Source organism: Botrytis porri (genome assembly GCF_014898465.1).
Source record: "Botrytis porri strain MUCL 3234 chromosome Unknown BPOR_003, whole genome shotgun sequence".
NCBI lineage: Eukaryota > Fungi > Ascomycota > Leotiomycetes > Helotiales > Sclerotiniaceae > Botrytis > Botrytis porri.
In genome coordinates this window covers 1,967,636-1,983,405 of record NW_024066077.1, presented here as the reverse complement: position 1 = coordinate 1,983,405, position 15,770 = coordinate 1,967,636, and the positions used below count along the sequence as shown (strand labels likewise).

General features: G+C 43.8%; 4 protein-coding genes across 4 annotated transcripts; 3 read left to right on the top strand and 1 right to left on the bottom strand.

Annotated features, from left to right (window-relative positions):
* Window positions 1–942: 942 nt before the first annotated feature.
* On the top strand, window positions 943–2,341 carry EAF01_002646 (uncharacterized protein; the record flags this gene model as incomplete). Its single annotated transcript, XM_038910899.1, has 2 exons — window positions 943–1,647; window positions 1,944–2,341. The coding sequence occupies exons 1-2, from the start codon at window positions 1,158–1,160 to the stop codon at window positions 2,339–2,341; spliced, it is 888 nt and encodes a 295-aa protein (XP_038773821.1). The 5' UTR covers window positions 943–1,157.
* A 2,475-nt stretch (window positions 2,342–4,816) lies between these two features.
* EAF01_002645 (uncharacterized protein) lies at window positions 4,817–7,435 on the top strand. The gene is made up of 3 exons (XM_038910898.1): window positions 4,817–5,701; window positions 5,754–5,965; window positions 6,021–7,435. Exons 1-3 carry the CDS (start codon window positions 5,569–5,571, stop codon window positions 6,981–6,983), a joined length of 1,308 nt encoding a protein of 435 aa, XP_038773820.1. The 5' UTR covers window positions 4,817–5,568; the 3' UTR covers window positions 6,984–7,435.
* A 1,004-nt stretch (window positions 7,436–8,439) lies between these two features.
* On the top strand, window positions 8,440–12,285 carry EAF01_002644 (uncharacterized protein; the record flags this gene model as incomplete). Its single annotated transcript, XM_038910897.1, has 3 exons — window positions 8,440–8,500; window positions 8,790–10,827; window positions 11,211–12,285. 3 exons carry the CDS (start codon window positions 8,440–8,442, stop codon window positions 12,283–12,285), a joined length of 3,174 nt encoding a protein of 1,057 aa, XP_038773819.1.
* A 1,151-nt stretch (window positions 12,286–13,436) lies between these two features.
* EAF01_002643 (uncharacterized protein) lies at window positions 13,437–15,687 on the bottom strand. Its single transcript, XM_038910896.1, has 2 exons — window positions 14,439–15,687; window positions 13,437–14,389 (listed from the first exon to the last, which is right to left on the bottom strand). The coding sequence occupies exons 1-2, from the start codon at window positions 15,561–15,563 to the stop codon at window positions 13,787–13,789; spliced, it is 1,728 nt and encodes a 575-aa protein (XP_038773818.1). The 5' UTR covers window positions 15,564–15,687; the 3' UTR covers window positions 13,437–13,786.
* Window positions 15,688–15,770: the final 83 nt, after the last annotated feature.

The window sequence follows — 15,770 nt, the reverse complement described above, 5'->3', positions numbered from 1 at the left end:
CCCTCGCAGAAGTTTGCGAGAGCAGAGCATTTACCCCTTGCAAAAGCATAATTTCTTCAACATGACATCTAAGCATTACTTCAGTACCTATCTGCAAATATAAATCACACTACACATTCTCGTTCTGAATACATACAAATCACCCACTAGCAGGGGTTCAAGCTTCAGATGATTGTTCAGAAATCCACACCGGCGTGATTTTCTGAGTCACTTTGTATCATAGAGATCCCAATTGATTCACAATGGTTCTGACCATTCCTCAAGACACTAAACTATCTCACTATCCGTCTATCCATCATCTAAACTCAAAAGCATCCCATCATAACACCCTGATGATCATCAGAATTATCCTCACAGCAACTCTTCCTAACCAGCCGCAGAATCCATTAATTAGTCATGCTATTCTTCTTATCCTCACTCTTCGCTCGAACTATAAAAATACAGAACGAGAGAACTCGTAATACCATCTCCCAATCCGTACATTGAAGATTCAGCGCTGACACGAATCGGTTTATACATTCATACAACATAACACGCCTAGAATTGCGTAAAAATAAATAAAGACTCCATATACGAGGAAATTCGGCATAAGAGTACTCTCCACGAAACTCGAGCGCGAGCCGCGGAGGACTGTCGATGATAGGTATAGTTCAGAAGGGGAAAAGATCACAGAAATTAAATATTAGGAAACTTTCTCCATGTCCTTCTGAAGCTTACGTATATTACATTATATCTCTTATATACCTCAACCCAATTCCCCATCTCCATCTCCATCTCATCCCCGCAAACCCGACCTTCCTATTCCATCTCGCATTCAGATTCAGACAAATTACATGCAGCAGTGGACCCTGAACACTTGGCACCTCACATCACATCATGTAAGTTTTGTCAGCCCACCTCCACCCCCACCAACCCACCAATCACACAATCAGCCGTTAGCTACGAATGTGACTCTTACCGACGCGTAGCGTAAGCAATATCACGTTTTATTTTATCTTCTACTTCTACATGTATGATGTACGTATGTAGTTTTTAATATTTAAATTTTTCCTTTACTAATCATTCATCATTTATTCTTCGTCACACGTTCAACCAATCTTTCTCTTTCTCTTTCTCAATAATCTTCCATCCTTCACACTATCAATCAAACCTCAGAAATGCCCATCCACCACTCCCCCCTCTTCCCCACCCTCACCCTCCCCTCCTCCAATCCCCACCACCAAAATCTAATCCTCACCCGTCCGCGCACCAGCGATGCAAAAGCCACCATCCCCGCCTTCGCCAATCCCGCCATCTACCTGAATCTAACCGGTCCTCCATTTCCCTACACACAGGATGATTTCGATTCCTTCTTCAACGAGGTACTGGATAAGAATTCTCGAGTTGCGGCTGCGGAGTTATGGGACGCGACGAGTGCGAAGGAGGATGGGTCACCAGTGCAGAAATGGGTGGGCGCGGTTCCTTTTCCGAGTATTAGGGAAGCGAGGGTGGGGGAGGAGGGAGAGAGGATAGAGGAGTTTATTGGGCAGATAGAGATTAGGAGGAGGGGGTTTGTGACGACCATAGATGATGTGGAGAGGAAGAAGTTGGCGAAGGAAAATGCGGATAGAAAGACGGGGGATCCGGGGATTGAATGGGAGATTGGTTGTATGTTGATGTTTTTTTGCATTGTGGTTCTTCTTGTTTCTTCTATCTCGGAAATGAACCTTCTTATGAAAAGTATGATAGTGCGTGATGGTGAAGACTGTACGGCTCAGCTTATAGTCCCATGTCGCCGGTCTGGTCCATTTGGTAGTTCCAAAATCTGCCTCTCTGGAATTTATCTTCAAGCGAAATTAGTTGCCAAGGTATATCGATTGTAGAAGTCTTTCAAATAACCTAATCCCATCCCTCAATCACATTCCTCTTCCTGACTTTCCCAATCCCACTAACGTTCTCTCCAGTCTGGCTCCTCCCCTCTCACCACGGCCGCGCCATCATGCCTGTTGTTCTGCAAACCCTCATTTCGGAATTTTTCATCCCGTATATGAATTTGAATTTCTTGACGGGTGAATACTTGGAGTTCAATAAAGCGAGTAAAAGAGTTTTTGAAAAATGTGGATTTGTAGATGAGGGAATTACAGATGGGGTGGAGGCGGTCCATGAAGGGAAGTGGGGAGCATTGGGCGCGCTGTTAGAAAACTTGAAGATTAATGGGGACGACGAAATATGGGAGAAAGCCCAGAGAGAGGGCTGGTTGAGGGGAGAGAAGGTGGGGGTGGGAAGCTTGAGATGGGGCAGAGAGGGGGGTGTGAAGGAGAAAGAAGACGGAAAGAAAGAGAATGGCAAGATCGTCGAATGAAGCGATGCATGTATGATTTCGGGTGGATTGAAATTTGAGGGAGAAACAGATGACAAATTTTCCGCAACCATAACATCATGACGCCCTACGATAGACACACCAGCAAAATTGCTCTCTTTGGTAGCGACATGTAGACGACGATATGACGCCAAACAGCTGGCATGGATTCAACTAGAATACATAGCTAAATAAGGTATACAATATGTATGCTACACAATGACAATAGTCAGCGGATCAAGATACGGAGTTCCAATAAGGAAACGGAGAACAACATTACTGACCAAGACTACTGAACATGATTGGGCATTCAACACCGTATGTAGTGAGAATTTCCTAACGAATTGTTTTCATACAACAGCTATGGCGGTGGGACACCGGGGGGGGGTAGGTTTTTATATCTTTTTCCTATCTACTTCATTCAATTAGACACAGATACAGGCGCATCGCATGGTCTTAGCATAGCTATATAGATCGAAACGATTATGAATTTACTACTACTACAACAGCTATGGTTAGACGTGAGATAGTCACTAGATATCTGACACACCTAATCTGTGATGAATCTTGTGCATCACCTGGACGATATGTTTGTCTTGTTAGATTTGAGCCCGCCAGGTAGTTTTCAGATTTCAGATACAATATTGAACATGGCTAGATCGCGACAAACTGCCAGTTCGTAGATGAGAATCTTTCAATACCATATAATTCATGACTGGGCGAAGAGCTTTTATTATAAGTGTAAGTCTTCGGTACGATATTGACGGTACTGGACCGGCGCATCAAATTGGATTCGTCAAAGCCATCAACGAACCAATTGTCAGGATATAGCAAAAGCTGTTTGGAATGTGTAATCTGGCATCGCATCTATCGCATTATCCAGATGGTCCCTATCCAAATCTTCATTGAATTCAGGGTGTGTAAACTTCCTTAACGCCATCCGAAAGTGCGAAGAGTGTGGAGCCTCATGAGAACCACAAAAATGATTCCCAAAGAATTTAAAATTAAGCACGGTAAGGAGAAGCTCATCCACTTTGGATTCCTACCACAAAGAATGTACAAACGACAAGTTAGAGAAATGATGATCCCAATCCTCAAAAATGTGCTCGGATATACCGAACAGGGTGCATGTGAAATCCAACATGAATCTTGCTTATTAGGAATATGATCTTTAATGAATGTGGGTGGTGTACATAATTTGGAATAGAGGCACCGCCACGAGAAAATCTTCAGCTTGTTCTAAACGACGTTAAGAAAAATTGGGGGCAAATTCCAGCGGCATACGCGCAATGAACAACGATGCACTAACAATCATTTTTCCGGTCATCTTCTAGCGTTCGATATAGCGCTGCAAGACTCTTTTGCATAGCGCAGCCACTAGAGAGCCGCAGCTAAAATGGCTTGAGACGCGCATTTCAGTTTCCACGTAGATGGATGCACTATAATAGCGCCCGAAACCAACAGGAGTGTTGGCCGAATGAGATCAAGGCGAAAACAATGGCGGGAGTTGACCAGATGAAAACAGCGCTTAAGTATGAAGACTGAGCTGACTTTGTCGAGGATTAGTATTCCTGAGGGATCAGTGGGCTAAGAGTCAAACCCCCAATACATGTGATAACAAATGCCGGGGAACATGAGACGAGAAAGACTCTGGAACGAGTTGGATAGATAGTATGGAGTCAAAGAGTCATTGCTATGTATACACTGTAGTACAGCAGTATAGCAGTAGCAGCTTGATGAGTTTTCATCTCAATTTCAACCCAAGATAGCTATGTGCTTGATGAAGTTCGACAACATGTACTCAGGTCTTGGTTTCATGCCAGTGATCCATCGCTTGGAGTTGTAAAATTGGAGAGTTGAGTGCCGAACAATAAGAAACAGATGCTTCCCAGGTTGACCTCGGTGAGAGCTCTTCACGCTACCTGGGTAAGTAATGAAACATCAAAACGGGCTAAACCATTCTTGTGATAGATCCCAAATTTTGTCGCTGGGTTATCCATAAAAACCTCCTTTCTATTTGCCATGTGACCAATTAAGTAATCTATCGATATCGGAGTTATGTAAGCCGCTTTACGATAACAGCTTTTCGACGGAGCAGTGAAGCACAAGTAGAATAAGGAGGAGGTGTGGTTACATCGTAGCAAAAAGTGTTCATAAGGGGGAACTGAAGCTTTTACAATTTCCTGCGCCGTTCATCTCAATGCAAATGTGATGCAAAGGAGTGGATTACGACCTGGATAATGACTACCTAGCTAGGTAATCACCAGGAATCACTAGGTAATAACTGCATAGTGAAATAGTGTTTATAGACTGATTGACCAATCACAATACGAAGAAAGGAAGAGATACAAACATGGGAATTATTTAACCATCATATCAATTGCTGATTGGTCTCAATAAACATGGGATTTCACCAAAACCTTGATTTTTCCTTAATTCACTGTGTGTGCGCCGTACCAAAGAGAAAAAAGTGACCGAAGCTAAACTCCAAGATGATGGATTCACAATCTTCCTCCTTGCTCTCGCATATTCTAATACAGTATCACCTCGAGTCTTCAACCAAGGTTACCTCTCGTTCACAACCCAACCAACTTTCGTGGATTGTTATCCTCATCCTGTCGCTTTCCTCCTTCCGCTGTTGTTTATTGAGTATTGAGTATTGACTAATGCTATTGACTATTGACTATTGACTCTCGTTCTTATATACTTCAAATACACTCTTGCCAATAACCAAACCGTACTTACTCAGGACATACTTGTGCCTCATTATTGCTCCCTCGCTCCACCGACTTACTACACAATTATAGTCCTTTTCATAAAACGCAGGAACGCTCTAGACTTCTTTCTACATTCCGAAATCCCCCCATATCGATTTGAGACTTGGTCAACGTTTGGATCTCCACCTCAATCTTCATCCCGCACCCCAAACTAGTCGGTCGTTACCATTCTAGCCTAAACATTGGCAAGGAGACGGAGAAGAACCAGAGATACCTTGGAACCTGTTGTGGATGCAAATTCAATCCATCTAATAAAGACAAGAAGCTTCTCCATCAGTTGCTATTTACCTCCCTCCTTTCAGCTCCCATATCCACATTTGACCAGCCTACTACAATCTTTCCTTCAACTACCTGGTCCGCAATATCCCCAATTTCAACATCGCGTTGACTTTCATTCTTTTACCACTCGCCATTTCGATCTTTGTACATACAATAATATTTACTATTCGCATCATGTTTTCAAAGTCCATTGCCAGAGCTGGCTTGATTGCCAGTCTAGCTATCACTACCGTTAACGCCATTGCTACGATCTCGGTAACCGGTTCGAAATTCTTTACAAGTGATGGCGATCAATTCTTTATCAAAGGTAAGGTTTGGATGTATCATACTCTTGGATTCTTGGCTGACAATATTTCTAGGTGTCGCATACCAGTTGACCGAAGCTGATCCTTTAATCGACACTAACCAATGCCAACTGGATGCCTCTTTAATGAAAACTCTGGGCGCAAATGCCATTCGCGTTTACCACGTTGACCCTTCAGGAGATCACTCTGGATGTATGACTGCTTTCGCAGATGCTGGGGTTTACCTTTTCTTGGATTTGGATACGTTCAATACTGCAATCACTCCAGTATGACATACATTATTCCATGAGCAGAAAAAAATACAGCTGACCCCTTTAACAGACTGATGCGACCTGGAACGAAAGTCAATACACCGCATTTAGCAAAGTAATGGATGCGTTCGCCAAATTCGACAACACCCTTGGATTCTTCGTGGGAAATGAGGTTATTGCTACGAACAACCAATCTCTAGCGGCACCATTCATCAAAGCCGCTGCCAGAGATATGAAGGCATACAGAACTTCGAAAGGATACCGTGAAATTCCCGTTGGCTACTCTGCGGCAGATATTGCGGAATTACGTCCTATGCTTCAAAATTACCTTGCTTGCGGCACCAATACTTCCGAGGCTATCGATTTCTTTGGTTTGAATGCATACGAATGGTGCGGCGATAGTGATTTTTCTACTTCTGGTTACAAGACCCTAAATACTTACGCCGAGGGTTATAATATTCCAATTTTTTTCTCAGAGACCGGATGCAACACAGTCAAACCCAGAACATTCCAGGACCAAGCAGCAATTCTCGGTTCGGAGATGGATGATCAATGGTCTGGTGCGATTGTTTATGAATGGATCGAAGAGGCCAATGACTATGGATTGATCAGTTATGGACCAACTGTTGCAGCTACTGCTGTCGCAACAAATGTTGCAGGTGGATTTTCTCGCGGCGGAACTCCAACCCCTGTTTCTCCAGATTTCGCCAATCTCCAAAGTCAATGGTCAACTTTGACTCCAACTGGTGTTGCAAGCTCTGCTTATTCGCCAACTCTTACACCACCTGCTTGCCCTGCATCGACTTCTGGAGGCTGGTTGGTCGATGGTGATGTAAAATTGCCATCTATTGGCCAGAAAGAAGCAACTGGCACTGCCACAACAACCTCTGGATCAGCATCTTCTACCGGAAGCGCGACTGGATCAGCTGCATCTGCAACCTCAACAAAGGGTAGCGCATCTGGGGGTAAAGAAATTACTGGCATGAGTGTAGGATTAGCTGCAGTTATGTTCGGTTTCATGTACTGGCTATAGATTCTCGATACCCTTCAAAAAATCTTCTTTTCTCAGCCTTGATGGCTTGATATGTATAAACGATTATGATACGCGGAGGAATCCTTTCACCCTAATTCGGTACATATGCGCGTTATGATAAATGAAAGCGCGGCGTTGGATTTGCATTGTGTCATCTTAGACGCAATAGGGTTACTTTCTTCAAATATGGGATATACAGGTCATTGTATCCTGTGTATATAAAAAGCATGAATTAGTTGGTCAATATCTGTTATTCTAGAACGACTTTAATAGATACTTAATAATGAAATTAAAAGACAAGAGTCTGTTTTATTTGCAGATTGTTAAGCATGTGAGTGTGTTGGCGGTATGCGATGTTGACAAGTGTTTGTTAACAAGTGAGCAACAAATGAGGAGCAACTGGTATATCATTTGGGGATGCAAGGATAGTCTATCTTGAACCGTCTTTGTGCTTGGTGAAAGATAACAGAATTGACATTTTTGGATAGATTGATGAGTGAATAGAAATCATAGGTACCTAGGTGTTATGTGATTTGATTGTAGGGTGGTGTCTAGATGGGATGAGATACATGGGGAGGGTGAGTGAAGGTATGAAGAAGGCGAGAAGGCAAGTGTAAGATGAACATTAGAAGTATGAAAGGATGGATGGATGAGACGGCATGATGTTATTTATTTATTCACCATGTACAATCGTCTTTCTTTTGTTATTAGTATAAGACATTGTTTTGTGCTGAGGTTGTGGTTAGTTGATATATGGAAGTTCGAGGAAAGGTTTATTTGTGCTTGGGCATTCATGAGGAGAAAGAGATATATCCTAAATTCTAGATTGAAGATTCAAAAAATCAAAGGAAATGCAACTTGGATGAATTGATTGTCTATATTCACCGATTTAGCTCCTCTGTCTTTTTTGGTCTTGTAAGGAGGGGGCAAGTGTAGCAGTGCTGTAGTTGAAGTTTATCTCTTCCCATAGTGGCCACAGATTTTTTCAGTAAAGGTTCATTGACAATGAGCTTCATCTCAGCTTCATCTTCTCATATCTATCAACTGCTTTCATCTAACTACCATCATGCACTTTCATTCTTATCCCCACGAGATTGGTATATCTTACTTTGAATATTCACTTTTGCTTGCAATTGCTGCACAATGGAAATTAAGCGAGAGATTCCCAGGGAGGAAATAATCAGTAGCCAATAATTCGTTATGTTCACCTTGAAGAATAGAATATTTAGTATTGTGAGGGTTTCAATTCGGGAGGCTGGGAAGGTTAGAGTCATATGATCATTAATAATTGGTTGATAAATTGTTTGAGTGTGCGGAATAAAAGTTGTAGATAATTGATGGGTTTTTTTGAGAGAATCGTGAGTGCGACTTCTTGTGCTTTTTCTTGTTTCACAACCATATAAACAATAACGACAACACCATACAAATTACAATTTTTGATTGAAGAATTGTGATAATGGTTTTATTTCTTCTCCCTGGTCTTAGGCCACATTGGAAAATTGCCCAAGCAAATATTGGTAAGTCCCCATATCATGTCCCTAGCGAGATGGTGGAGATGATGGAGATGGAGATGATGTTTCTTTGGGGAGCAATAATCTAGTGATTCTCTTGATGTTGGCAAGTAAGATGATAGTATATTGTCTTTCTCAGCCCAAAATTCTGGAGTCTCAAGTCTATAGTGGTGAGAAAGGCGGCACTTAATTGTCTTCCTTTCGACCAAGTTTGGAAGAACTAGACTCTCTTCTTTCTCGTCCATACTTCTTCCTTATTCAAACCTTTACTGACAATTACATTTTTTTTTTCTAGAAAAACAAGAACTATTCACTCCAAAGAAAACTGTTGGAGATTCTGGAAGAAAATTCCCTCTCCCACCTCATATCCTCCCTCGCCTTAACCTCCATAACTCTTGCAATTCCTTCCCATCAAATTCATCTTCCGCACCGTCTCTTCTTCCATCATTAATGGAAGATTCTCCGACTTCTTTACATTCAGCGGATTCTGGTTCTTGGTCTGGTAAGAGACCAGCGGAAGGAACGGCAGACGAAAGACCAGGAAAGAAGGCGAAGTACGGCCTTGCCAGCCATATTGGTTTTGAAGAGAGAGAAACAGACGCAGACGACGAGGATTCAGACTTTGATTCTGCGGATACACCAAGTGATAGAGAAGAGGAAATTACATGGGTAGCTCCTCCAGCAACCGTCCCAGAACCGATTGCAGAACCAAGTGTAGCTAGTCCGTTCGCTTCACCTTCACCTTCCAATCCCGAATCAGAATCCGATTTCTCTGATACACCGAGCTCGAAGAGAAGAGCACTTACGCCACCATCACCAACTCCAGAGCCTGTTGTCAAGACCGCAGCAAAACCAATCCCAGCAACGGGTCGTTGGGATTTTACCCTTACGGCAAAACAAGCAGGTTACGTTTATAACCCGAGGAAATCCATGACCGATCTGAGTGATCGTTTCGCTACGCCTTCAGACTCTGATAATACCCTCCATACAGACGATAGCGAATCTGATTTTAATTCTACACCAAATCGCTCTTCGTCACCAGCGCGCGCACGTGCTTCTTCACCTTCACCTTTACCTCTACCTTTACCTCAGTGGAAATATCATTACAATCCTATCGATCGAAATAATCCCACCACTCCACCTTCCATCGGAACAAAACGCAAAATGGAACAAGCATATGCCGAATGGCATCAAGAAGAAATGGACACACCTAGAGCACCATCATATTCTCCCATCACTTTACCAGCCGATACACCACAATCGATTGATCTCAACGAAGTGGAATCTGGACCTGCAAAATATGATTCGCCGTCGCAACAAGAAAACATCGAACCTTCTCGCGCACCTTCATATTCCCATCATACTATTTCCTCATCTTCGCCTCAAACCCACTCCTCACCATCCATCCCCGAAACCACCATCTTCCCCACCGATCTCCCTTCCCCCTCCGTTCCATGCCGTTTAGAACCTCACTCGCCAATTCTCGATCACCTCACTGCGCAATATATTGCTCAAGGACCTCATCCACAAGTTTCCCACGTTAATCACGCAGCTGTGAATCAAAGAAATGCGTCTCAGATATTGAGCAAACATCAAGATGATCGCGCGCCGTTTGTGAGAGCTGCAAGTCGGAGACTACAGGCGGTGGTGGGTGTGAGAAATGATTTGCCGTTTGACTTGTTGATGGGGATGGGGAGGGATGATGCGTGTAATTTGGTTGTGGGGAGGGAGGGGACGTTGGTAGATTTGGGACTTAAGGGTTTGGGGAGAGAGGAGGGAGTGAGGGGAGGTGGAAATGAAAATGGAGAGGGAGAGGATCTTGCTGAGCGAGAGGATGGTGTTATGAGTGAAGACGATGTTGGAAATGGTCGGGAAGATATGAGCACGAATATGCATATGAACACGAACACGCATGCAAAGGAAGCATATAATACGAATACCACAGCACAATATCTCCAAGATATCCGCGCTTCGTTCGACACTCTTCGTTCTTCCTCCAACAACCCATCTCATCCTTCTTCTTCCCACCATCCTCACCACCAAAAAACAGCACGACAATCAACCACTTCCAACCCAACCCACGAATCTCCAACTCCAACACAAACCACCTTCTTCCCCCCCTCAGTCAACCCCCACACCGGCGAAGGACTCCGCGCATATCTCCTCTCCCGCGCTTCCATAACCGGTTCCGTTAAGAGAGAATGCAGAAGTATATCGTTTCATGATTTCACACCGAATGTACGAACGGGAGAGTTTAGAAATCAGTTGTTGGTCCATTTTGGGGTGGATGGGATGTCGAGTTGTGAGAGGGTGGAGGTTATGGAGTTGGGTTTGTAAGTTTTTTTTCTTTTCTTTTTCTTTTCTTTTTTTCTGTTGAGTTTTTTGAGTTCTGGGTTGCGAGGTTGGGCTGTTGAATTTGCTTTTGGTTTTGCTATTGGGGGGATCGGAGTGGTGTGAGGCCATGAGAAGTGCTGCAGTGCGGTGGTTGTGTGACTTGACTCTTGGCTTGGGGAAGATGGGACGGCAAAGTTGCTGTCTCTCTACTTTCTATTGTCGATTGTACTTCTGTTCTTCTGTACTTTTCTTTGACAATTTACGCAATATTTCTGCTGTCATTCCGTTTCTTCACTTTATTGCCCTTCTCTACTCCCACCTATCATTCGAACTTCAACAACAACAAAAAGTCTTTCTTGATATAACTAACACCTCTCCACAGACCCGATATAACCGGTACCCTCCACCCCTGGCTCTCAATCTTCATCCAACGCCCCCTCGTAACCACCAGCATACCCACCACCTCCACCTCCACCACCTCCACCACACCCCCCAATTTCCCCAAACCCACCCCCACAACCTGGCTCTGCCTCGCGGTCCCCCTCTCAAATGTAACCACCTACCCCATCCAACCAGACACCTCTCTCCCCCTCTCCCTCCTCGAACCCACCTTCTCCCACACCCAACGCGGTCTCCCCACCAAAAAGATCGCCAAACGTCAAGACTACGATTTCTCCTTCCAAGGCGTCCCCATCTTCGAATTTTCTACCCGGACCCTCTTTCCACAGCCCGAAAATCAAATTCCCTTTTCCAACACCGCGCCCACTGGGGATTTTCTCTCCGTCGAGGTACCTCGTCCTTACGATCCAAGTGACCCCTATCATCCCTTTCCAGCACAGGTATCCCAGAACCCGGGATTGCTACAGCGGGAAACAAGGAAATATGCACGAGAAGCGGGAGTAAAAGGAGAGGAATTACATACCTATGGTGATATGATAACAGATGAGAGCGGAGTCGATATAAGCGAGGAAGTATCTCCCAATGAGGGAATCTGGTGGTGTGAATTTTATCGAGGAATTACTCGAGATAGGATTCGTTGGGAGAGAGTTAAGAGATGCATGGGAAGGGGGAGATGTAGAGTTGTCCTGAGGTGGCAGGATGTACCTGATGAGATGAAGAGATTGGGTGGTCGTTCGAGTTCGAGTTCGACTTCTAGTTTTAGTTCTGCGACCGGTGTGGGAGTGAGTGGAAGAAGTAGTGAAGCGGAGAGAATCATGCAGGAGATGAGTAGGGAGAATACAGGGGGGATAGGGAAGAAAAGAAGGGGAAAGAAGAGTTTACAAACGAGCCATGCGAATACGATTTCGTGTTCGAGTACGAGATTGGGATTGGGGCTGGATGCGAATGTGGGGAGTCATTCATATTCGCATATGCGATCGGGATCGAGTGATGCAATGCGAGAGAGTTTGCGCGCGAGAGCGATGGGGAATCGGATGAGTTTTAACGGAGGGGTGTAGGGATATGAGGGAGTGGAAGCGAGGAATTTGAGAGATGATACGGGAAAGAGTAGCGGATTTGGGGGCTGAGAATTTGGTTTTGAGGAGAACGAGAAGGGGGGGGAGAAGTTTGCGAGTGACTTGCTTTCATTTTTTTGCAAGGCTAGTTTTCATTGCTTGAAATTTCTCCTCTACAAACATACTTTTGTTGCAAGCAAGCGCACGGGGAAATGGTGCCATCAAAATGATTTTCTTTTGCAATGAACTTCATGAAGAATGCAAGAACGGAACAGGAAAGACTTTCAATCTTTTCTTGACGAAGATACATGGGATGAATTGATCTCCTCAAAAAGTATCTTACATCTGGGAAATACCTATCTCATGATTTCGTATCTCAGAAGAAGAGAATAACACAGCAGCAAAGGACACTCAGAAATTCAAGTACAGGATGTCATGAGAAGAGGAGAAACACTACATGATCCTGGTCTTTACGACCATCTTGATATTGCACGAGGTGAAAGTTTCATGAAAGCATACATGCATGCATCACTTTTCGCATACCTAGATACCTAGATGCCTGAATATCTACTCAGAGCTAGCAAATACTCACAAAAGAGAACTAACTACCTAGATAGATAGCTAGAGAAAAATATCAACATATCAATATTTCCAATAACAATTCATTTTTTGCGAATCATCGTCTCTGATCTGTTGTGCTCCGCTTTAGATTTTCGTTTCTTTACATCCTTCATGCTGATTCAGGTTTCATACACCGACCACATCATACATCATCTCTGTCCCATCTGCAAAACGAGCTAGCAATATGAAGCCATCATCATCTTTGCTTGCGAACACCCGTCACACTTTTATCAAAAGGTAGTAAAGACTTGGAGTCATCAGAGACGTGAAAGTAACATTGGTATCAACACGTCAATTCCACTTCATTTGTAAAGTTTTGGCTATCTCGAGCATACATACCCTCACAACTTAAATGTCACTAACTCGTCAATCATCATTACCAACCTCCAAGCCCTCGTTTGTAGACACACCAACTCTAGGGAAAACAAATACCACATTCGAGAGGAATGGGCAAAGACACCAGATGCTCCATAAACTGCAAGAGAGATTGAATCACGTTGTACGTTTATAGACTCAGTAACTTTAGAATGATACAAAAGGCCGTACGATAAAACCAGTATCGAGCTTGGCAAATCCATCAATATAAACCACGACGCAAAAGGGCTGTGGGAGTATTCAGACATTTATAGTACATACAGATACAGGTACAGATCGAGCTTCCATCTACGCTACCTAAATGCATCATAACATTCAAGTCGTGATCGTCGATCCTACATCGCATAACCCATCTATCTCGAGCATAACTGAGATACCATAATCCAATCTCGGCCGCATTTGCAGAGGTGAGATTCGAGGCCGTAGGTCCTTCATTCCTTTTGACGCCTCATTCATGATACATACAAAATATACACTCGTCCGTTTTAATTCCCTAATTCATCAACCATTACGACGAAGAACTTCCCCACCAACCACCCGTCATTCCACTCTTCATAGCCTTTAGTCCCTCTTCCTTGGCCTTCTCCTCCATCTCGGCTTCTTCCTTCAACCATTTTGCTCCATTCTCGCGAATTTCTCTATCAAATGCCTCGTAGTTCTTCTGTCCCCTTTCTCTCGCTAAATCTTGCAACATCTTTCCTTGAGCAAGCGCATCAGCTAGACTCTGTTCATTAGGATCTGTCACCATCATTCCACCTGGCTTGATACCCAAAGCACTTCCTAGTAATCCTACACCACCACCTCTCTTTCCGTGCTTCTTTCTTTCCTCTGCAAGTTGTTCTTGGAACTTCTTTCTCGCTACTGCCTCACGTTTGGCAAATTCAGTAGGAATATGTGTTCCTTCAAATGATTTCAAGGCTTTGCGTACATCGGCGTATTGCATTGTAGGGATATATTCAAGGAAAGGAATCAAAGAAACAAGTTCTTTGTCTTTGACGTCACCCATCCATGGCTTAAGGATTATTGCGTTTTCTGGTTGCTTCTTCGCGTGGTGTGCTTTAGTATCGATTAATATGACCTTTGAAAGATCTCGGTTGAGGTATGAAAGATCCTATATCGAGTTAGCAACAGTCACGGGAAAGATGACACGAAAGTCTTACCTTGATATATTCTCCGTTTTCATAAAGTGTTGCCTCTCGGAAAAGCGGCCAAGTAACGATATGATATGGATCGAATTTTCGAATAACTGGCTCTGCTAAAGTAGATGGTTGAGTGGTAAAGATGACCAGCTCGTAATATTGACTTAGATATCTCAAGAAATAATCCACACCGGGTCTTTTTGCGAGTCGCCAACCATGTTCTCTGGTCCATTCACTGTGAATTAAAAGATCCTCCATACTTAGAACTAATGTGTAAGGGCGCTCAAACATGGGACTTGGATCGGGGAGTAACTTGGTAAATGCTGGCTCGGTGTAGTGACCAAGTTGGTCTCCGGTTCGGGCCCTGACACGATTCCACATGCCAGTGAGTGACCATCCCGATGGAGCAGTTTCTGAATGTAGTCTTTCCTCTTCCTCTGTTTCCCAATTTCTTCCCATATACACCGTACCAGTGATCGCAGATATGAAGAATGCAAGATACATGTAGTTGGCCATTTGGTTTCTCTTTCTTTCCGAGGAAGAAACATACGCAGATGCTGGCAATTCCCCGCGACCTTTACCCCCACCACTAGGATCTTCTTCAGGATCTGCCGCTTCTGTAAGGTTCAATGGCGATGCCTTCGATTTTCTATTTGCCAATTCGAAATCCAAAGTCGAAGGAATACCTTGCGTGAGATCTGGTAGAGGTTTACTTTCGAATTCAGCTTGTGCGGGGTCGACAGCGATGGTCTCGAATTCATCTTGCTTGCCAGAGAAGTCTGGACTTTCACCTTTCCTTGCATCTGGGTTTGGTACACTGGCGCCTCCTCCCTCTGATTGTGGTACAGTATTTCTCTGTGGTGAAGCTCCCTTACTCACTTCATCTTGTGCCTTGGAGAAGTCTGGGTTACCAGATTTATCACTACTCAGTCCTGATTTTGGCGAAGTAAAAGCAGCTTGTGCTCCAGCTGGACCGGATGGTGTTGGCGTACCCGAAGGTCTATTATAATCTGTAGGCTTCTTAGGCTGGCGGCGATTGTTCGCCATCGACCGAGTCCATGACGTTGATGAGGTTATTCGGAAATTTGTCGAACTATTTCTAAGAGCTGGCGTTTGCAACGACCTTCCGATAGCTCTAGACAACATTATGAAGGAAAAGAATCAATATACACAGCTTACTTTAATGAAGAAAAGACTATATGCGCAATCGCATTGAATATGAATGAAGCTCTTGTCAGGAAAGAGAAACTTCCAAGTTCCTTTGGCCCAATAAAATAACCTGATTCCTCAAGTTTTCCCTTACAAGCAGCAAAATACAATTTTCTACAATGATGCGGGCGGTGAAATATTGAA

Excerpts from the sequence above, each read along its gene's own strand:
- EAF01_002645 (XM_038910898.1), top strand. The coding sequence starts at position 5,569 with ATGTTTTCAAAGTCCATTGCCAGAGCTGGCTTGATTGCCAGTCTAGCT. Across the intron at positions 5,702-5,753 it reads CGATCAATTCTTTATCAAAG|GTGTCGCATACCAGTTGACC; the intron begins GTAAGGTTTGGA and ends CAATATTTCTAG. Across the intron at positions 5,966-6,020 it reads TCAATACTGCAATCACTCCA|ACTGATGCGACCTGGAACGA; the intron begins GTATGACATACA and ends CCCCTTTAACAG.
- EAF01_002643 (XM_038910896.1), bottom strand. The coding sequence starts at position 15,563 with ATGTTGTCTAGAGCTATCGGAAGGTCGTTGCAAACGCCAGCTCTTAGA. Across the intron at positions 14,390-14,438 it reads AAAACGGAGAATATATCAAG|GATCTTTCATACCTCAACCG; the intron begins GTAAGACTTTCG and ends AACTCGATATAG.